This window comes from Mytilus trossulus, chromosome 7 (genome assembly GCF_036588685.1).
Source record: "Mytilus trossulus isolate FHL-02 chromosome 7, PNRI_Mtr1.1.1.hap1, whole genome shotgun sequence".
Classification (NCBI taxonomy): Eukaryota; Metazoa; Mollusca; class Bivalvia; order Mytilida; family Mytilidae; genus Mytilus; species Mytilus trossulus.
Window position 1 is genome coordinate 13,967,213 of NC_086379.1, and position 18,026 is coordinate 13,985,238.

Below are 18,026 nucleotides of genomic sequence, written 5' to 3' on the forward strand. Positions count from 1 at the left end.
TTGTCTAAATTACTCTGTTCAAATTTTGTGTTGAACACCTATACAAAATACTCAAGTTTTGTCATAGTAATACACATGCACATTTATATTTGGAAGAAAATATTACATTGATTTGAAGAGAAAGTGATACAGAGTGTTGTTAGATCCTTTTCTGCTGAGTGTATTTCAATCCAATTAAAATACAAATCAGTTAAAATCTTAAAACAATTTCATGCAATTTTCAGTACACATATTTGTTTGGTTTGATTTGCTACAGGTGTCATGATGTCCTTAAATCATATTTTTTATTATATTTTTTTGCAGTAAACTAAATGATCACATTATGTATATATAAAACAGTCTGTCAAAATACCTCAACAACGTAACATATCACAACATAACATTAAAAATTCCCAATCAATATTTACATTACAAAAATAGAAAATGCAAAAAACATACATAATAGAAGTTGTCATATCAGTAACAAAATAAATGTTAAAGTTAAAGCACCAATGTAAAGACATGAACATATGTTCTAAGCACTAGGAAGATTCTGAATCAATTCAATGCATAAATTCATGAGGGTTTAGCGGCACCCTGTCTCTCACAGTATTTACTGCTGTCAGCTGTGTAAAAGTTTACTGTTGACCTCAAAAGAGAGTACATTTAGCAGTAAAACATAAAATTGAAGAAAAAGAAAAATCAAATCTTTTTTTTTAGATGCTATTTCTTGGTCTAGAAGATTAGTGCCTGTCCAAGTTTTACATATAAAAAAAAGAAAATGCAAAAAACAAACATAATAGAAGTTGTCATATCAGTAACAAAATAAATGTTAAAGTTAATGAACATATGTTCTAAGCACTAGGAAGATTCTGAATCAAATCAATGCAGAAATTCATGAGGGTTTAGCAGCACCCTGTCTCTCGCAGTTAATTCTGCTGTCAGTTGTGTAAAAGTATACTGTTGACCTAAAAAATGAGTACGTTTAGCAGTAAAACATATAAAATTGAAGAAAAAGAAAATCAAATCTTTTTTTTTAGATGCTATTTCTTGGTCTAGACGATTAGTGCCTGTCCAAGTTTCATAACAATCCATGAAGGTTTGCAAATTTTATTATGTACAAAAATTCAATCCCAGACTGTATGAAAATGTATAAAATAATATATTTTCAAAATTGGCTTTAGACAATATCAATGACTAATGCTTAAAGCTAAAAAATAGTTTGTTTCTTATATAATTTGTTTAATTATCGAACTATGTCATGTATGTAGAAAAAAAGTTCAATTAAAAGTTAACATACAAATATTGAATTATTTTTTTTATCTAAACATGCTAAATAGACATATTTCATGATAACTAGAACTGAATTGCACATCAATGAAAAAGAAATTACCATATTTCTTTACAATCCCCCTTTTTTCCACTCCAAAAAGAAAATTACAACATAAACCTGAGAAGTAAAGTACTAATATCAAACATGACATCCTTTCTTTACTCAGGTTTTAATTTTTCATCTTTAGTTACTGTTTTTATCATTTCTTTCAACTTGTTGTACCTAACAGGGAGAAGATCTTCTTTAGATGCAATAAACTCCTGCTTCAGTTTGGTTAGTCTGTTGTGAGCTCTTAAGAATTTATTCTCGTACACGCTGATCATGTGTTCCTTGTTTTTGTTATCATCTTCTATCTCTTTCTTATGCATGTCAGAAAGATCTGAAAAGGAAACCAGTAATGTGAACATTTACAATGTCATAAATATAAATATTACATGTGCTTTTTCTAATTCTTTAGATAAATCTCGTTTGAATTGTTTATATTTGTAATTTTAAGGCCTTTTATACACTATAGCTGACTATGCGTTATTGGTTTTAATCATTGTTGAAGACAGTTTGGTGACCAACAGTTGTTAACCTCAATACCATTAGGTCTCAGTGACCTATAGTTGTTGAATTCTGTGTAATTTGGTCTCTTGTGGAGAACTGTCTCATTGGCAATCAGACCACATCTTCTTTTTTTTATATTTAGTATTTATTGTACCTTTGTGGATACGAATACAAAAAGATGTAAGCTACTAGTCAATGAAAAATCAATAATATTTCTTTCCAACTCTGTGCTAAAAAAAATCCTTATCAATTTACATGCTTAAGAGCTATTTTTGAGATAACCCAGATTGCCCTTTTGAAATATTTCTCCAACAATTTCTTTAATAGTGACTGCACATCTTCAAGATGTGTGCAATTTTCCCATGAAATTCAAGGATCTAGGTAAGGACATAAAATAGGTATCAACTAAACCCCTCCCACTCCGACATTACTAAAATATCAAAGAGCAGAATGATCTGAGGGATACGATTGCCATAGTTTTCATTGACACATGTATAGCAGTTCTGCCAAATTTTCATTAAACAAATGCATGAGATTTGGCCAAAATTGAAAAGATCAAAGAGGTAAAAAATAGATCCAAGAATACTGCCGCAAAAAAGCATGAACATGCGTGAGTCTCAAGCATTTTTTGCCAGTAACTCTGGTATAGCTGGATAGTATTAATCTCTTAACTAATTCAACTGCACATGCAAAATGTAACAATCTAAATAGTCACTCAACTTAAAGAATAGCCAATCCCCGTTACAAGTGTATGAGCCATGTACTTATTGTGTTTTATCGAATTATAGTTATCCTGTACCATTGTAAACTCATACCACTAAAAAAAAAATTGTACCAATGCAAACTCGTACCATTGCTAACTGGTACCAACTTATTTAAATGCATTCAATTGGTTTTAAATGATGAATATACATGATATACGTTACTTTCACCCAATACCTCTTAAGTCTGTAAAATGTATATAATTTGAAAGTACAATGACCAATTTGTAGCTAATATCTTGCATATTGGATAGAAAATACTGTGGCAGATGTAGATAATTAGGCAGCAACCATTTGATTTTCTGGGGGGGGGGGGCTATGTGTTTTTTTGGAGAAAAAAAAGTTTGTTTCAAGGTTTTGGTGAAAAAAATAATTTGTTTTGGACCCTGAGAAAAAAAAATTGTTTGTTTCACCCTCAGCTGCCACTATATGTAATGCTAAAATTGAAAGAAAAAAATAGTTTTTGATTTGTCGCTTAAAAAATAGATTGTTCTTCGCCGAAGGCAAAAAAAAAAGTTTGCACAGAAAAAAAAACCATAGCCCCCCCCAGAAAATCAAATGGTTGCTGCCTTAAAGAATAAACAGTTTCACCCGAAGAAAATTTTTCATGAATAATTAAATCTTAGCAGTTAGTCAAAATGATTGCCAAAATTATTTTTACTGTCTATAAATAACAACGAAATGTAACTGATTCCTGTTAAGGGGGTCCGCATTTTCCCCACAAAAAAAGCACACGGCTTTCAACAATTGTAAACATAGCATTCAATTTGTGATCATGGATTACAGCTTTAATTAACTTAAATTGGATATATATATTTTCAACATGTTCAATTTTAATAAGGTACAGTTTAATAAAGCAATGTTTTAACTTTCCTCTGGTTTAAGTTCTACAGTGGCGGATCCAGAACTTTTCCTAAGGGGGAGCCCGCTGACTGACCAAAGAGGGGGCCCGCTCCAGTCATGCTTCAATGATTCCCTTTATAATCTATAATCAACCAAATTTTTTCCACGAAAAAGGGGGGGGGGGCTGGATCCGCCTATGTTCTAGTTTGAAAGATCAGTTAAATCATTAATGCTTTAAAACATTCTTTATTTTTGTCTAAGTTTTCATTTAACTCCTGTGTAAAATTCAAGTAATTCAACTTTATTTCTATTAAGTTTACAAACAGAAACCCATAAAACATCATATTTTTTAATATATTTTTCTGAATGGTACGACTTCCCAGTCATGCCAGTAGTACAAATGTAGAAGTTAACTTTTTTGGTTCCAATGCCGTGGTACGAGTTAACTTGCTTCCGTATCTTATCACCGTAATTCTAGGAGGAATCCTAAACTGGACCCCTGTTTTCACTTATCGCTACACTGACCTTCGGTGCGAAGCTATATATAGAACGGCGGACCAGTTTAGGAGAAACCCCATTTCTTACTCTTTAATTATTGAAGTTCCTTTGGGTCAGAGGGCATGACTCCTTTCCGTACACACTCCTCTGTTTACATTGAGATCGTTCTTAATATAATACGACGTTTATGGGCATTAACGAGTTAATTCTTCTTGACGAATACTTCGAAAAGGGAGACAACTCTAAACGATAATATGGAAGATTCCATTTCTGCTGAAGGGGTGTTATAGGTGATTTTTACGATGAAACATTTATTTTAAATTAAACTATGCATATGATTTAAAATTATGCAACAACAATAGCCCTCCATATGCAGACAGACACAGACCTGCCAACTATACCGATTTTCGCGGTATCATCCCGATTTTTACCCCTTCAACCCGAATCCCGATATCGGGATTGTAAAATTAGTCAAAATCCCGATTTTCAACAAATATACCCGTAAAAATTATTGTTTACCGATTTTGAAGTTTTTCTGATCAATTTTTAAAAAAATCAATCATTTTACCTGGGGACACATTATGACAAGTTAATGACCCTACGCTAATCAACAGTCACAACAGGTGTCATAATTAGTAGTTGTATGTAATCAGATTACCTAATGGGTCGTAACAATCCTCAAAATTAATTTGTATAAATTTGGTCAAACAGCCTATCAATTTTAATCAATTTATCATACAAGCACAATTTGCAACATTTGCCGTAGTTCCACAGCAAAATCATAATTAATTGAAAGATGAGAACTGTAAAGAACTCTCAAGAAAACATCGTTGATCTTTTAATTTTTGAAACCAGACATCGTGTGTCTGTTGATCTAAAATCGACGCCATTTTGTATACACTTCTACTGTGCTACTGTATAAGCCTCTGCAGGTAAGAGCACCATGTGAGACATAGAAAGAATCCCATGAGTTTCAAATTAATCAATGAAACGGGGAATCACTCAATCTGATACCCCTTGAAATCAGGAAACTACACGCATATGGGGTCTCACTAATTAGCGACAAAAACCTTTACGAAGCGACAAGAAGAAAAAAAATAGTGACAAAAAGCAACAAGAAGCTATTTAGCGACAAGAATACATTTTGTTATCACATACATCAAAATATTTTTTTAAGATTATATTGAAAGATGAAGAAATAAAAAAAATTTGAGGAAGAGATTGTGTACTTTTTATTATCATATTGATAGATGAAGAAATTAAACATGTGTAAGAGCAAAGGAAATGTGAACGCTATAAAATGAAAATAAAAACAAAGATTTGTCACCTTCCTTTTGAAGGATTTAATAAAACAAAAACATGAAATATTATTTCCTTCCTAACTATACAATTATTTTTTCCTGATAGGACCAACATTAGCTGTGGCTTCACTCTAAGGTAATACACAATTAAGAGCATCAAATGAGATTAACTAGGTGTGTGTCCTTTGTTTAATTGCTACAATAACATCCATTAACACCTTCATCAATTACATGCACCAGAATATACAATTATTGTACCGAATAGTGAACACCTGTTGAAAACTCAAGATTGTCATCAGTTTCCTTTAATCTTCAATCTATATGCATAAACATGATAAATGTCGTTAAATGAGACAATACACTAAATACTAGTAAAATGATGAAAAATATTCACATTTTAATTATGTTTTCCTCTTGTTTGATTTCAGTTCTTAATTTGTATTTCACAATTTGTGTATGTATTTTCTGGACAATTATGCACAAATAATGCATTTTGCAAGTTAATTATATATTGTACAAAAATAGTTTAAAAAACAAATAAAAAGACAAAATATATTATTGTTCTAAAACACAAGTAAAAGTAATACCATAAAACGACAGGGTAAAGGTAATTTTTCCTGTGATACCTTATAAAATATCATGTAAATAAATGTAGCAACTGAATTAGATTTTACAAGTTTCATTTTTTTCCCTATCAAAATTAACTTTCCTGTCGTTGAAATTGTTTTCTTTTGCATATTTTTTTAATATTTATTTCGAATAAGTAATATAAATAAAAAAATGTTTTCTTGTCGCTAAATAGTTTCTTGTTGCTAATATTATTCTTTTTGTCGCTTCTTGACGCTTTTTGTCTCTACAATTCTTTTTGTCTCTAATTAGTGAGACCACGCATAGACATTAATACATAAACAAACCGTGACTTCCGATTTGGAACAAGAACGTTTATTAAATGATATGATGAATGGTTCTCCATTTCTTTATGAGAGTACAGTATCAAATATCAGTTTCATAACGGTAAAATATAGAAATACTCCACTTCAGTTCTTGAGACAGAAATAGAATTATCGATCGGCTTTCAGAGAACTCTCGCAAGTTATCAAAATTTGGGAATTCCCTCTGACGTGTTTCTAAATTTATAAAAACACTAAATACTGTTTAATTCTGATTTTCCGTATTGTTAAAAACACGCATATAAGTCAAGGAAAATATCACACATGAAGATTATGAGTAAAACATTACAGGAAAGTTGTTTATGTTCAATTGTTTTGCTTGTTTTTACCTTTTAAAGCAAGACAATCATAAGAATCTGAGATGTTGCTGAATGTTTAGAATAAAACGAATGACGTGAGGGAGTGTATCATAGGGTCAACGGTAAAAGTCTACAGATTGCTTGACAGCAATCGTATCCCAATAAGCTGATTCCTGATTCTTTAAAACTATTTGAAAATCCCACACACAATAAGAAATCTTACTTCTGGTAACTGTTTTCATTTCATAAGAAGAATCGTCAGATTTGCCAGCAAACTGTTTACAGGTCTGTAAGAAACTAGAAGACCTTGATTGGACAGGCTGTTGAACCTGTGTTGTACCTTCTGTACTATGGAACAGATCTAAAATGTATAATGAAAACCAAATCAGTATTTAGTACAGTAAATGAGTAAATTCAAAGTGATCAAAACGAAAATGGCACCTGCTACTGAAGAAAGAAACAGAGGCGGATTAAGAGGAGGGCCAGGGTGCCCAACAACCCCTTTTGTGGGGAAAATTTGGTTGATCATGTAACGAATCACTGAAGCATGACTGGAGTGGGGCCACCTCTTAGGCAGTCAGTTGGGATCTCATTATGAAAATTTCTTTAAATAGTATGTAATATGCAGTCAGTTATTTTATGGTCAATAAACAGCATTCACTGAGAACATTCACTTTCAAGAGATTTTTTTTTAACTGTATGGCCTTGCTTTATTTCTACTACATGTACATGATGTAGCTCACTGTCTTCCATTCTGGATCATATAAAAAATATGCAATTCTATGTCATTTGGTCTTTGGTGAATCATATCACATTTTGTGTACTATTGTGTGTCTGTTGTTTTTTTTTACTTTTTAGCAATGGCTTTGTCAGTTTATTTTCGGTTTGTGAGTTTGAATGTTCCGTTGTTATCTTTCAACTCTATTACTTTTTTTATAATTAGAATAAATCTTTTTTTTTTTTTTTTGTCATTAGACTGTTGTCTGTAGTACTAGTCTACCCCAAACTTGTTGTACAGCATACAAACAAAGAGGAAAATGAAGTGATGCCACCAAAATTCAAACTTGATCTTAATAAGCTAGCATTGTGTATTAGGTTTCATAACATTTTTTTCCGGTAAACTCAAGTCATGCAAGTTAATGAACGGAAACCTATTTTGGGATGTACTGAGGTACATACTTACAGAGGGACAAGGGTAAAACTTCATGTCCCCTCCACAACAGCTGGGGCATAAAAACAACTAAAGACACAAACCTTTAACCCCTTTATGTTTAGGGATTTTCGGCATCTCAGCCTGCTGTAGAACTTGGTCAGTTGTTGCTCTTCTTATCATATCTTTCAACTGAGGGTATCTCAGTACCATGCTGTCTTTAGATTGTTCGTACTCCTGATCTAGTTTCTGTATGACCTCAAAGGTCAGTTTGTACTTCTTCTTCAGGTCATTTAGTATCTTACATAATCTTTGGTTCTCTATCTTCAACCCATCTTTCGTCTGTGTTGAAAGTTTCTGAACTAAAATAAACATAAAATATTCACTGTGGACTAAATGTCATTTGTTGATACATTGTACCAATTTCAGTGGAAAAGGTGAACTAAAAATTTAAATGTTTAACCAATAACCAAGTAAAAAATGTCTATAGGCTTTAATGGAGACTCTGGCAATTACAAGAAATCAAATATACACTTAAGTACAAATTTTCCTCAATCTATGAAAATAATTAGTACCCACAAACCAATGACAACCATGCATTACTCATAATTATAACATGTATAATGCATTGGATTTAATAGCTGATTTTTTCAATGTAAAATAACAAGGCTGTATTCTAATTTGATATTAAATTACAGGTTCATGAACCAGAGTTGGGGTAATTGTAATTGTAATCGTTAATCAGCTGTAATTGATTACAATTCTTCAAGTAATCATTGTAATCATTAATCAGCCAAAAATCTGATTACATGTAATTTAATTTAATCAATTACTTTTCAAAATACCCTGTAATCCTGATTACTTTATGATTACATTCTGATTACAATGAAAAAAATCTTTCACTTTGTTTATGGTCAATAAAGGAAACTTTTTGTTATTCTTATTCAATTTATATTGAACATTTTAAGACAGTTTGGTTTCCTTCATTTTTTATAAAACATGACATTTGGTTTGTATACTTCAGTAAAAAATAAACTGTTACAGTATTGAAAAGTCATCAACATGATCAATAGCCTAAGAAGAGACATACATTCTGGCCTTAGTAAAAGATATAGTACCTATATTCACAATTTAAAGATGTACATATCATATTTGATAATAACTGTTATAGTTAAGTAATACTTTTCTTTAATCCTTAATTATAATCTTTTGTTAATGTTGTGATTTTTGTCAACTTTGAATTGACAGGTTTGTTTTTATTGCAATTACCAACTGAATATAGCTGTAGGACAATATATATGGTAAAAGATAAATCAGACAAGTGATAACTTATCCAATTAACACAAAATTAATTAAAAGTTGGACAAATATCTTTTGTTTAAAATTAGCAAATTTTTGTATGTACATGTATTTGGACTGGACATGTAAAATGCAATGATTTTTAGAACTTGTATTTTGTTTACAATTTGATTAAACTGGTACAATTTCATCCATATTTTAACTCCCATAAACTACCTTGAAAAAGTCTAGAATATGTCAGAAAACAAACAGCAAATGCTTTTTATAAAGCTACATGTATATTCAATTGAAGTCAAAATAATTTAGAGATTAATGATGATAAAGTGCAATGGGTCATAACCAGTGACACAATGTTCATGTATGTATGAAGTGAACTTTTGAGGTTTATTAAATAGATGAAGGTTGAAGTTATCATTTTATAATATAGCAAACACAATGCTTTCGAAAAAATGCTATAGTTATATATTAAACGTTTATTCATTCACATCATGCAAAATGTTTTTTTTTTAATTCATTGTAATCAGATGTAATCATGATTACTTTGCCAATGTAATCATTAATTTAATCAGACACTTTCAGAAATGATGTAATCATTAGTTTAATTTAATCGTACAAATGACAAAGTAATTGTAATTTAATCAATTACATTGAAAGTAATCGGACCCATCTCTGTCATGAACTAATGAAATTCATACCTTCAAAAGTCATGAAAGTATGAATATGATGAATAATTAGTTAAAACCAACTTTGGCCTAAAACTAGCATGACTAGGGAATGAATTAAATAAACAACTGCGCCATGAGCGCATGATACGCCCAATGTCTTGTGTGGAAGTTTTATGCAATAATCATAAATAGTTTCTGAGAAAGTTTTAAGCAATAATATTGTTTTTGAGACACGGCAGGACATGTGAAACCCCGGCCCCAGCCCTGTTTTTTTTTTTACAAAAAACTAAATATCACTAAAATAAAATTTTGAATCAAAACCAAAAAGTATACAGATCTTTAGATTAATATAACAAAGAAGTCAGTGTGTAAAGTTTTAAGAAATAATCATAAATTATTTTTGAGATATGGCACGACATGTAAAAAAAACCCTCCCCTGTTTAACAAAATACTAAATAAATCAAAAATAAAGTTTTAAATCATCACCAAAAAGTAAACAGATCTTTAGATCAATATAACAAAGAAGTGTGTAAAGTAATAATCATAAATTGTTTTTGAGATACGGCACAACATGTAAAAAAAAACTCCCCTTTTTTTACAAAATACTCAATAACTCAAAAATGAAATTTTGAATCACCACCAAAAAGTATACAGATCTTTAGATTAATATATATATAACAAAGACATGTGTAAAGTTTTAAGCAATAAGCAATAATCATAAATCGTGTTTGAGATATGGTGTGACATGTAAAATACCCTCCCCCTTTTTTACAAAATACTCAATAACTCAAAAATAAAATTTTGAATCATCACCAAAAAGTATACAGATATTAAGATTAATGTAACTAAGAACAGTTTAAAGTTTTAAGCCATAATCAAGAATCATTTATGAGATACGGTGCGACATGTGAAAAAAACACCCCCCTGATTTAGTTACAAAGTGCCGTAACTCAAAAAGTTTTAATCTTATTTTCACCAAAAATTACACAGATCATTTGACTATCATAAGAAACAACTATGTTATGTTTCATGAAATTTGGATAAGTCGTTCTTAAGTTATGGAGCGACATGTTTACGACGGACAGCAGGACAGACGGACGGACACTTGTATACCATAATACGTCCCGTCAAAATTTTGACAGGCGTATAAAAATCAAAGTTATTTTTTTGACTGTAAAAGATTTATTCAAATTACACATGTTACAACCCTCGTCGATTCTCTACCATAAGCAAGAAGAATATATATGACATATAAACATGATAGAAAAATATGTGGGGTATAAATGTCAATCAGACAACAACCACAAGTTCCTTTAAATAAACTGATTCTTTTAAAGTTTACTATGTTACATGGTAGTGTCACAGGGTCATTTGGCCACATGGTTTTATTCTATTTGGGCTGATAAGTGACTAGTATAAGCTTTCCAATATTTTATTCACACTGAAAATACATTAATAAATGAATTACAATTATGTAATTAAAAGTTTCCTTATAATTTGGACCGTGAATTTGACAGGCAAAACATGCAATAAAAGGCCTTTAAAAGTGAAAATGTGCTTACCTGAAAATAGGGAAAAAGTTATAGATCCCGCAGCTCTAATGTGCTGAGTAAGTGTGAATACCCGTATTTTTACGGGTAGACAGTATATATAGTTCAGACAATTTGTGGCGGGATTACATGCATTAAATTATCGTGCAGAAAGTATAGTGAAATTCTATTGTCATAGTCTGTCAATGAATGAATGAATGAATGAATGAATGAATGAATGAATGAATGCGTAAATGATAGTAAATCATAGTAAATCGAAATCAGTATAGTATTTCCCTTTCTTTATTCAGCTGATAATTTGTTACGGTGACAGTAGTATCAGTGGTGGGTCAAGGGAGAGGGTTCTTGAAGTTAGAACCCTGCCTTTTTTTTGGACTATCAATGCATGTGAATGGGGACATAAGGATGGAACACCATTTTCTTATATATTGGCATTCCACAAGGTCAAACTTTGCCTAGCCATTTTACCATGTTGTTACACTTGATTTGTATAATGTGTACAGAGAACTGATGCTTTTGTTTGGTACAAGCACTGTGTGCCTTTCGTCAAAATCTTAGTTTACTTTTGTGTTTTATGCCAACCTGAAGCTATTTCTAACTGATTTTTCTTATTTATTGGTGTCATACAAATATAGCAGGTAAGGGTAGGAAACATGTTTAATACTACCATATTCTGAATGTGTCTGTCCCAAGTCAGAAGTCAGTGGTTGTTGCCATTTATTTTTTTATCATAAACAAGGCCTATGGTTTTCTTGTTAGAACAATATAACATTTTGCCATTTTTTGTTTAGCTGACTACATGTATAAGATATTATATTGGCTCATTGTTGAAGACTGACTAATGGTTGCTGGCCATGGTGTATCAGCAATCATTCTCCTACCTTAGCTTCTCATGACTTTAATTGCATGACCTTTAAATTTACTAAAGTTTTAGAGTTCCTGAAACAATTTGAACTTTATTATATTTATCATGATCATTTTATAGATTTCTAATTTCTGTATAAATGTACATCATGCATGTACATGACAAAACAAGACTCATGAACTCACCTAAGTTTTGTTTGTTTCCTTAATTCATCATGATTTAATCTAGAATGACCTTTGCACTTAGCTAGCTTTCAAATGATAGATTTTGTTTTTCTTTTCCTTGTTATGATTTGTTTCCACATGACCTTTAACACATGTTTACGTTACTTACCTAAGTTCTGTTTTTTACTTGTTCCCGACATTTCTTAGTTCATTTATTCTGTGCATTCTACACAATCTGAAATTATCATACAAATTAGTTTTATTGATCTGTTTCCTCCCAAGCAAGATCTAGCTAGAGCTAGTCATACTGTAACAGATGTCATTAATGTTTTGACAACAAAATACAATGCCTAAAGTAAATGGATATATTGTAAAGATACTTATCAATACACAGAAGGATTATTGGTATCACAACAATATATAGATTATATAGATATATTATTTTTTAATTGCATGACTGTGAAATCTTTATCATGATTTTTTGAATATTTATAATGGCAAGCCATTTTACTATCTATCATGTCTATCATGTCTATTCTAGCTTTTCCAAGATAAATGTTATAGTTACATTGTAATAGTTTTAACATATTAATTTCTAGTGGATTGGGAAACAAGTTATTGCAACTTATATTAATCCTTTTCAAATTCACGTGTGCGAGTGCTGTCTTGAAATTTACAAGGGTATCTTTTACGTGCAGGAGATATAATGGCTCTCTCTTAACAATGGTCAGCCATTTATCATCCCCTTCCGACTGACTAGCATCATAAATTTTATAGATATCTTATAAACCTTATAGATATCTAGTAACTACATGTATATAGTTTAAACTAGAGGCTCTAAAGAGCCTTTGTCGCTCACCTTGGTCTATGCGAATATTAAACAAAGGACGCAGATGGATTCATGACAAAATTGTGTTTTGGTGATGGTAATGTGTTTGTATATCTTAATTTACTGAACATTCTAGCTGCTTACAATTATCTCTATCTATAATTTACTTGGCCCAGTAGTTTCAGAGGAGAAGATTTTTGTAAAAGATTACTAAGATTTACGAAAAAATGGTTAAAACATGACTATAAAGGGCAATAACTCCTAAAGGGGTCAACTGACAATTTTGGTTGTGTTGACTTATTTGTAGATCTTACTTTGCCAACATGTATTGTTTTTACAGTTTATCTCTATCTATAATAATATTCAAGATAATAGCCAAAAACAGCAAAATTTCCTTAAAACTAACAGTTCAGGGGCAGCTCCTATTAACGGGTTGTCCGATTCATCTGAAAATTTCAGGGCAATTAGATTTTGACCTGATATTTTTTTTTACTTCATGTCAGATTTGCTTTAAATGCTTTGGCTTTTGAGTTATAAGCCAAAAACTGAATTTTACCCCTATGTTCTATTTTAACCCTGGCGGCCATCTTGGTTGGTTGACTGGGTCACGCCACACATTTTTTTAAACTAGATACCCAAATGATGATTGTGGTCAAGTTTGGTTTAATTTGGCCCCGTAGTATCAGAGAAGAAGATTTTTGTAAAAGCTTACTAAGATTTACGAAAAATGGTTAAAAATTGACAATAACTCCTAAAGGGGTCAACTGACCATTTCGGTCATGTTGACTTATTTGTAAATCTAACTTTGCTGAACATTATTGCTGTTTACAGTTTATCTCTATCTATAATAATATTCAAGATAATAACCAAAAACAGCAAAATTTCAGGGCAGATAGATCTTGACCAGATGATTAATTTCACCCTGTCAGATTTGCTCTAAATGCTTTGGTTTTTGAGTTATAAGCCAAAAACTGCATTTTACCCCTATGTTCTATCTTTAGCCGTGGCGGCCATTTTGGTTGGTTGACCGGGGAAGGTGAGATAAAAATGTATCATATAAATTATAAGATATATACATGTACATGTATCACATCAAAAATTCTTTATAATATATATACATTGTATCTTTTCAACAGAAACAAAAATATTGAGCCTACAACATTTGTACAACATGTACAATGAATTAACTATTAACATACATTGTGTTGTTTCACATTCCTAATATGATCTTTACTATAATTTTATTCACAGATTTTAAAGAAGAGTCAACTTAATAATGCTCTCCATTCCCCACTTTCATGATGACTTCCCATAAACCATATACATTGTACTCGTTGATGCATTATAATAAAGCTATTAAAGATTTGTTTTGGGATTATATAATTTATACATGTACTAGTTTGAATTGTTTTTGGCTAAAAAATGTTGATTTGCTGTCTCCTGACCTATTCCAAGCATCTCTTCAATGTCTTCCTTTAAATTAACATGTTAAATCATATAAATAATGTACCTTACCTACTTACAATATTGCTTTATAAGCTGAAATGTCATTGTATTCCCAGCTGAACTCAAAAATCTGGTCACTTTTTCATAAACACCAATTTATATGTACATTTTTTATTGTATTAGGAAATGAGCATCATTATAGGGGACATTTATAATACCTAATTCCACTCACAATCAAGATCTAAAATGGTCTTTACGGGCTATATTATTCAGAAACCAATCAATATGATTAATATTCAATATTTATAATTTAAGTACTAATTATAATGTCACTGTAAAATTATATTTATATGTAAATGTCATGTTTTTTTATTCTTATGTATTCAATTATATAGTTTTGCACTTATTTAAATTTTCCCCAAATGTGAACCTCTTACATTTATACCAATAGCCATCCGATGTAATGATTTCCTGTTTGATCAATGTTTATTATTTTGTTGGCTGTGTTAGATTATAAACTTTTCTCAACAAATGTTACATGCATTGTATTATGTACATGTACATATCAATTGACAAGGATGCACAAATTAAACTTTGTATTTGTGCAACATGTACAACTGTAACAGCTTACATTTCCTTGTTTCAATAAAATCATTTACTACATGTACATTTGAGTTTTGAAAATAATCATTTATAATTGTCAACAATTCACTATTTTCCCCTTCTTAAATATGCTTGACATATATTTGTCACTTGACATACATACTATGATAGGTACATTTGCAATCAACACCTGTAAAATCATTTGAATGTGGAAAGGGATTGATATAAGTTGTAATAACTTGTTTCCCAATCTACTATCAATAAATATGTTTAAACTAATAAGCAATCAATCTGCTTGCTATAACCATGATAACATATATAATTGTTTTAAATTGTCATATCAGGGTCTTTTATAGGCTATAGCTGACTATGCGGTTTTGGCTTTGCTAATTGTTAAAGGCTGAATGATGTTTGTGTCATTTTGGTCTCTTGTGGACAGTTGTCTCATTGACAATCATACCACATCTTCTTTTTTATATATACATGTACTGTACATGTATATACAAATGTATATGAATTTTATACTTGTCAGCAGGAAATTCTTTCTAACTACTGTTACTCTACATGTACATTTTAAACATGTATGTTAAACTCTAGCATGTCTAAAAGAACATGTAGAATACTTAAAAACTACTTCAGGAGTTCTATAAGATTTGAGAGTCATACTATTTTTATCAAAACTTCATTAACTGTGAACACTCTTAGATTAATGGCCTTTTGTGTAAGGGTTTTGCACATTAGTGAAGGCTGTATGGTGAACTTTATCTGCTTAAAAATCTGTTACATTTGTATTTGTTTAGACTTTAGTTTGAAGTTTCATTGGCAAAAATACAATTTATAATGCAAAGATACATGTATATACATGTACATTTGTAAGTATTAATGTTCAATAAGATAATTAAATATAAATAGCTGAGGTCCTTGTGAACTCTCATACAGATTTATGATGTCATAGAGGGTAAACTGTTGCCACCAATTAAAATGAAATTATTCATAAACATTTTATAGACCTAAAACAAGTCTGTCATCTGGTCATATTCTGACCTAAATAATTCTGAAAATGAAAGTACATTTTTATACTAAATTCATTTTTTGACTTAAATAAATGCACTACGAAATAATTGTCAGTCAGGGGTACTACTTTTAGACGATAAATGAAAATTAAAAAATTCCACCTGCTCTTTCTCCATTAAATTTCTCAGGTAGTATACAGTGTGTTGTACTAATTTTGCGACAAATTATATCAACATGATCAAAGTTATAGAAGCTCTTACCATGCTAACTCAAAATATGAACAATTTTATGTACATGTACATTTTGTACATGGTGTCTTGAAATCTCGAGACATCTTCCTACATTGTACATGTTGTAAGTGCTTTTTTTAACCTTATTCAGCTGGACCAAATCACTACTTTAAATTCATGACCCAAGTTTTTTACATCCTAATTTTATCCACCTTTTTGCTAATTGAGGCATCGAACATGAAGAATTACATTTGGAAAAGGCAGATTTAGAGGCGAGGGATGCGGACCGCGGGATGCCCCCCCTCCCCCTTTTTGTGGGAAAATTTTGGTTGGTTATATAGGGTTATACAGGAGCTGGCTCACCTCTTAGGCAGTAAGTGGGTCCCTACTTAAATCAAAGGAATCAGTAATCTGGTTTCTTTGTCTACTGGATTATAATACTGCCCACTTTTTTTTTGTTTTTAAACTTTTCACAAACTTTTTTGAAAGATTCTATGGAAAAGATAATAACCATGATAACTGAAACTGAAAAACCAATTTACAGAATATTTGATTTGCTTTTTACAGAAAAATAAAACACTTATACTACCTCTTCCAACATGGTGAAAAGCAGGTCTACTGGCTTCAGTAAATCATTTAAAGCATAGCTGAGAAATAAATCCAAAAACAATGTTGTGGAAAAAAATAAACCGGAAGTAAGTGACGTGGCGGTAAAGTGTAGATTATGATTCACCTAACATCACCTGCATAACCTTCTACTTTAGATGAAAAATGTAATTTCAACAAACACATAGACACTGTTGAGCAAAAAGCACAAAAATCCTAAGGGATAATCAGAAACATCAAAGGAATAGCAAAGGTATCTACAAAAATTTTAATACAAATATATCAAAGTATAGTGCTATCTACAATGTTATATGCTAGCAGTGTATGGCAAATCAACAACAACACCCATATAAATAAATTAAATGCTATTCAAAGAAAAGGACTAGCCTTATGTCTCAACCAACCAACAACAGCTAGTATAGAAGCCTTAGAAGTAGTAGCAGGAATACTACCACTGGACCTCAAAAGAGAAGAAGCCGGTATCAGACAAATTGCAAAAATAAAATCATATAAAATCACTATATCCCTATTAAACAAATTTTTAAAGATTGGAAAAATATAAATGAACCTGAAAAAATAATCTCACCAATTGGAAGAATGGTATTACAGACTAAAGACATGAAAAGGGCAACAGAGATTGATTCTGACTGTATAGAGTCTCAATTTGAATTCCGAGGGTTAGCAGCCTCAAAATCACCACCAGAGTATTGGAAAAATCTCGGAAGTTCAAAGTCTAGATCAGAGGAACAAGCATTTCAGGGAAAAAATATTATTTTGGAAAAAATACATCAACTTAAAAATAATACAACATTAGCTTTCACTGATGGCTCCTGCAAAGGAAATACAGGTCCATGTGGTGCTGGGGCAGCTATTTTAATATCAAACAGCACAGAACATGTGGAGTTAACCCAGCCAGTTTCCAATAGAGGATCTATTTTAGTAGGGGAATTAGTAGCTATCAAGCTAGTAATAGATTTTCTTATAATTCCAAACAACAGAAAAAACACTGAATCCATCCAAATTTGCTCAGACAGTCAATCAGCAATTGGAATTTTAACTTTAAATTGGAAATCTGATAATTATGGCAAAACT

The 18,026-nt window shown here is 31.0% G+C and overlaps 1 protein-coding gene across 3 annotated transcripts; it reads right to left on the reverse strand.

Moving 5' to 3' along the window:
- Window positions 1-358: 358 nt before the first annotated feature.
- Window positions 359-17,038, reverse strand: LOC134724664 (uncharacterized). Of its 3 annotated transcripts, none has more exons than XM_063587821.1 (5): window positions 14,559-14,648; window positions 12,376-12,441; window positions 7,768-8,025; window positions 6,737-6,874; window positions 359-1,691 (listed from the first exon to the last, which is right to left on the reverse strand). In XM_063587821.1, the coding sequence occupies exons 2-5, from the start codon at window positions 12,404-12,406 to the stop codon at window positions 1,471-1,473; spliced, it is 648 nt and encodes a 215-aa protein (XP_063443891.1). In that variant the 5' UTR covers window positions 12,407-12,441; window positions 14,559-14,648; the 3' UTR covers window positions 359-1,470. The 3 variants fall into 3 exon arrangements, with proteins under 3 accessions (XP_063443891.1, XP_063443892.1, XP_063443890.1); XM_063587822.1 differs by having other exon boundaries at window positions 14,551-14,631; XM_063587820.1 differs by lacking the exon at window positions 14,559-14,648 and adding an exon at window positions 16,918-17,038 and having other exon boundaries at window positions 360-1,691.
- Window positions 17,039-18,026: the final 988 nt, after the last annotated feature.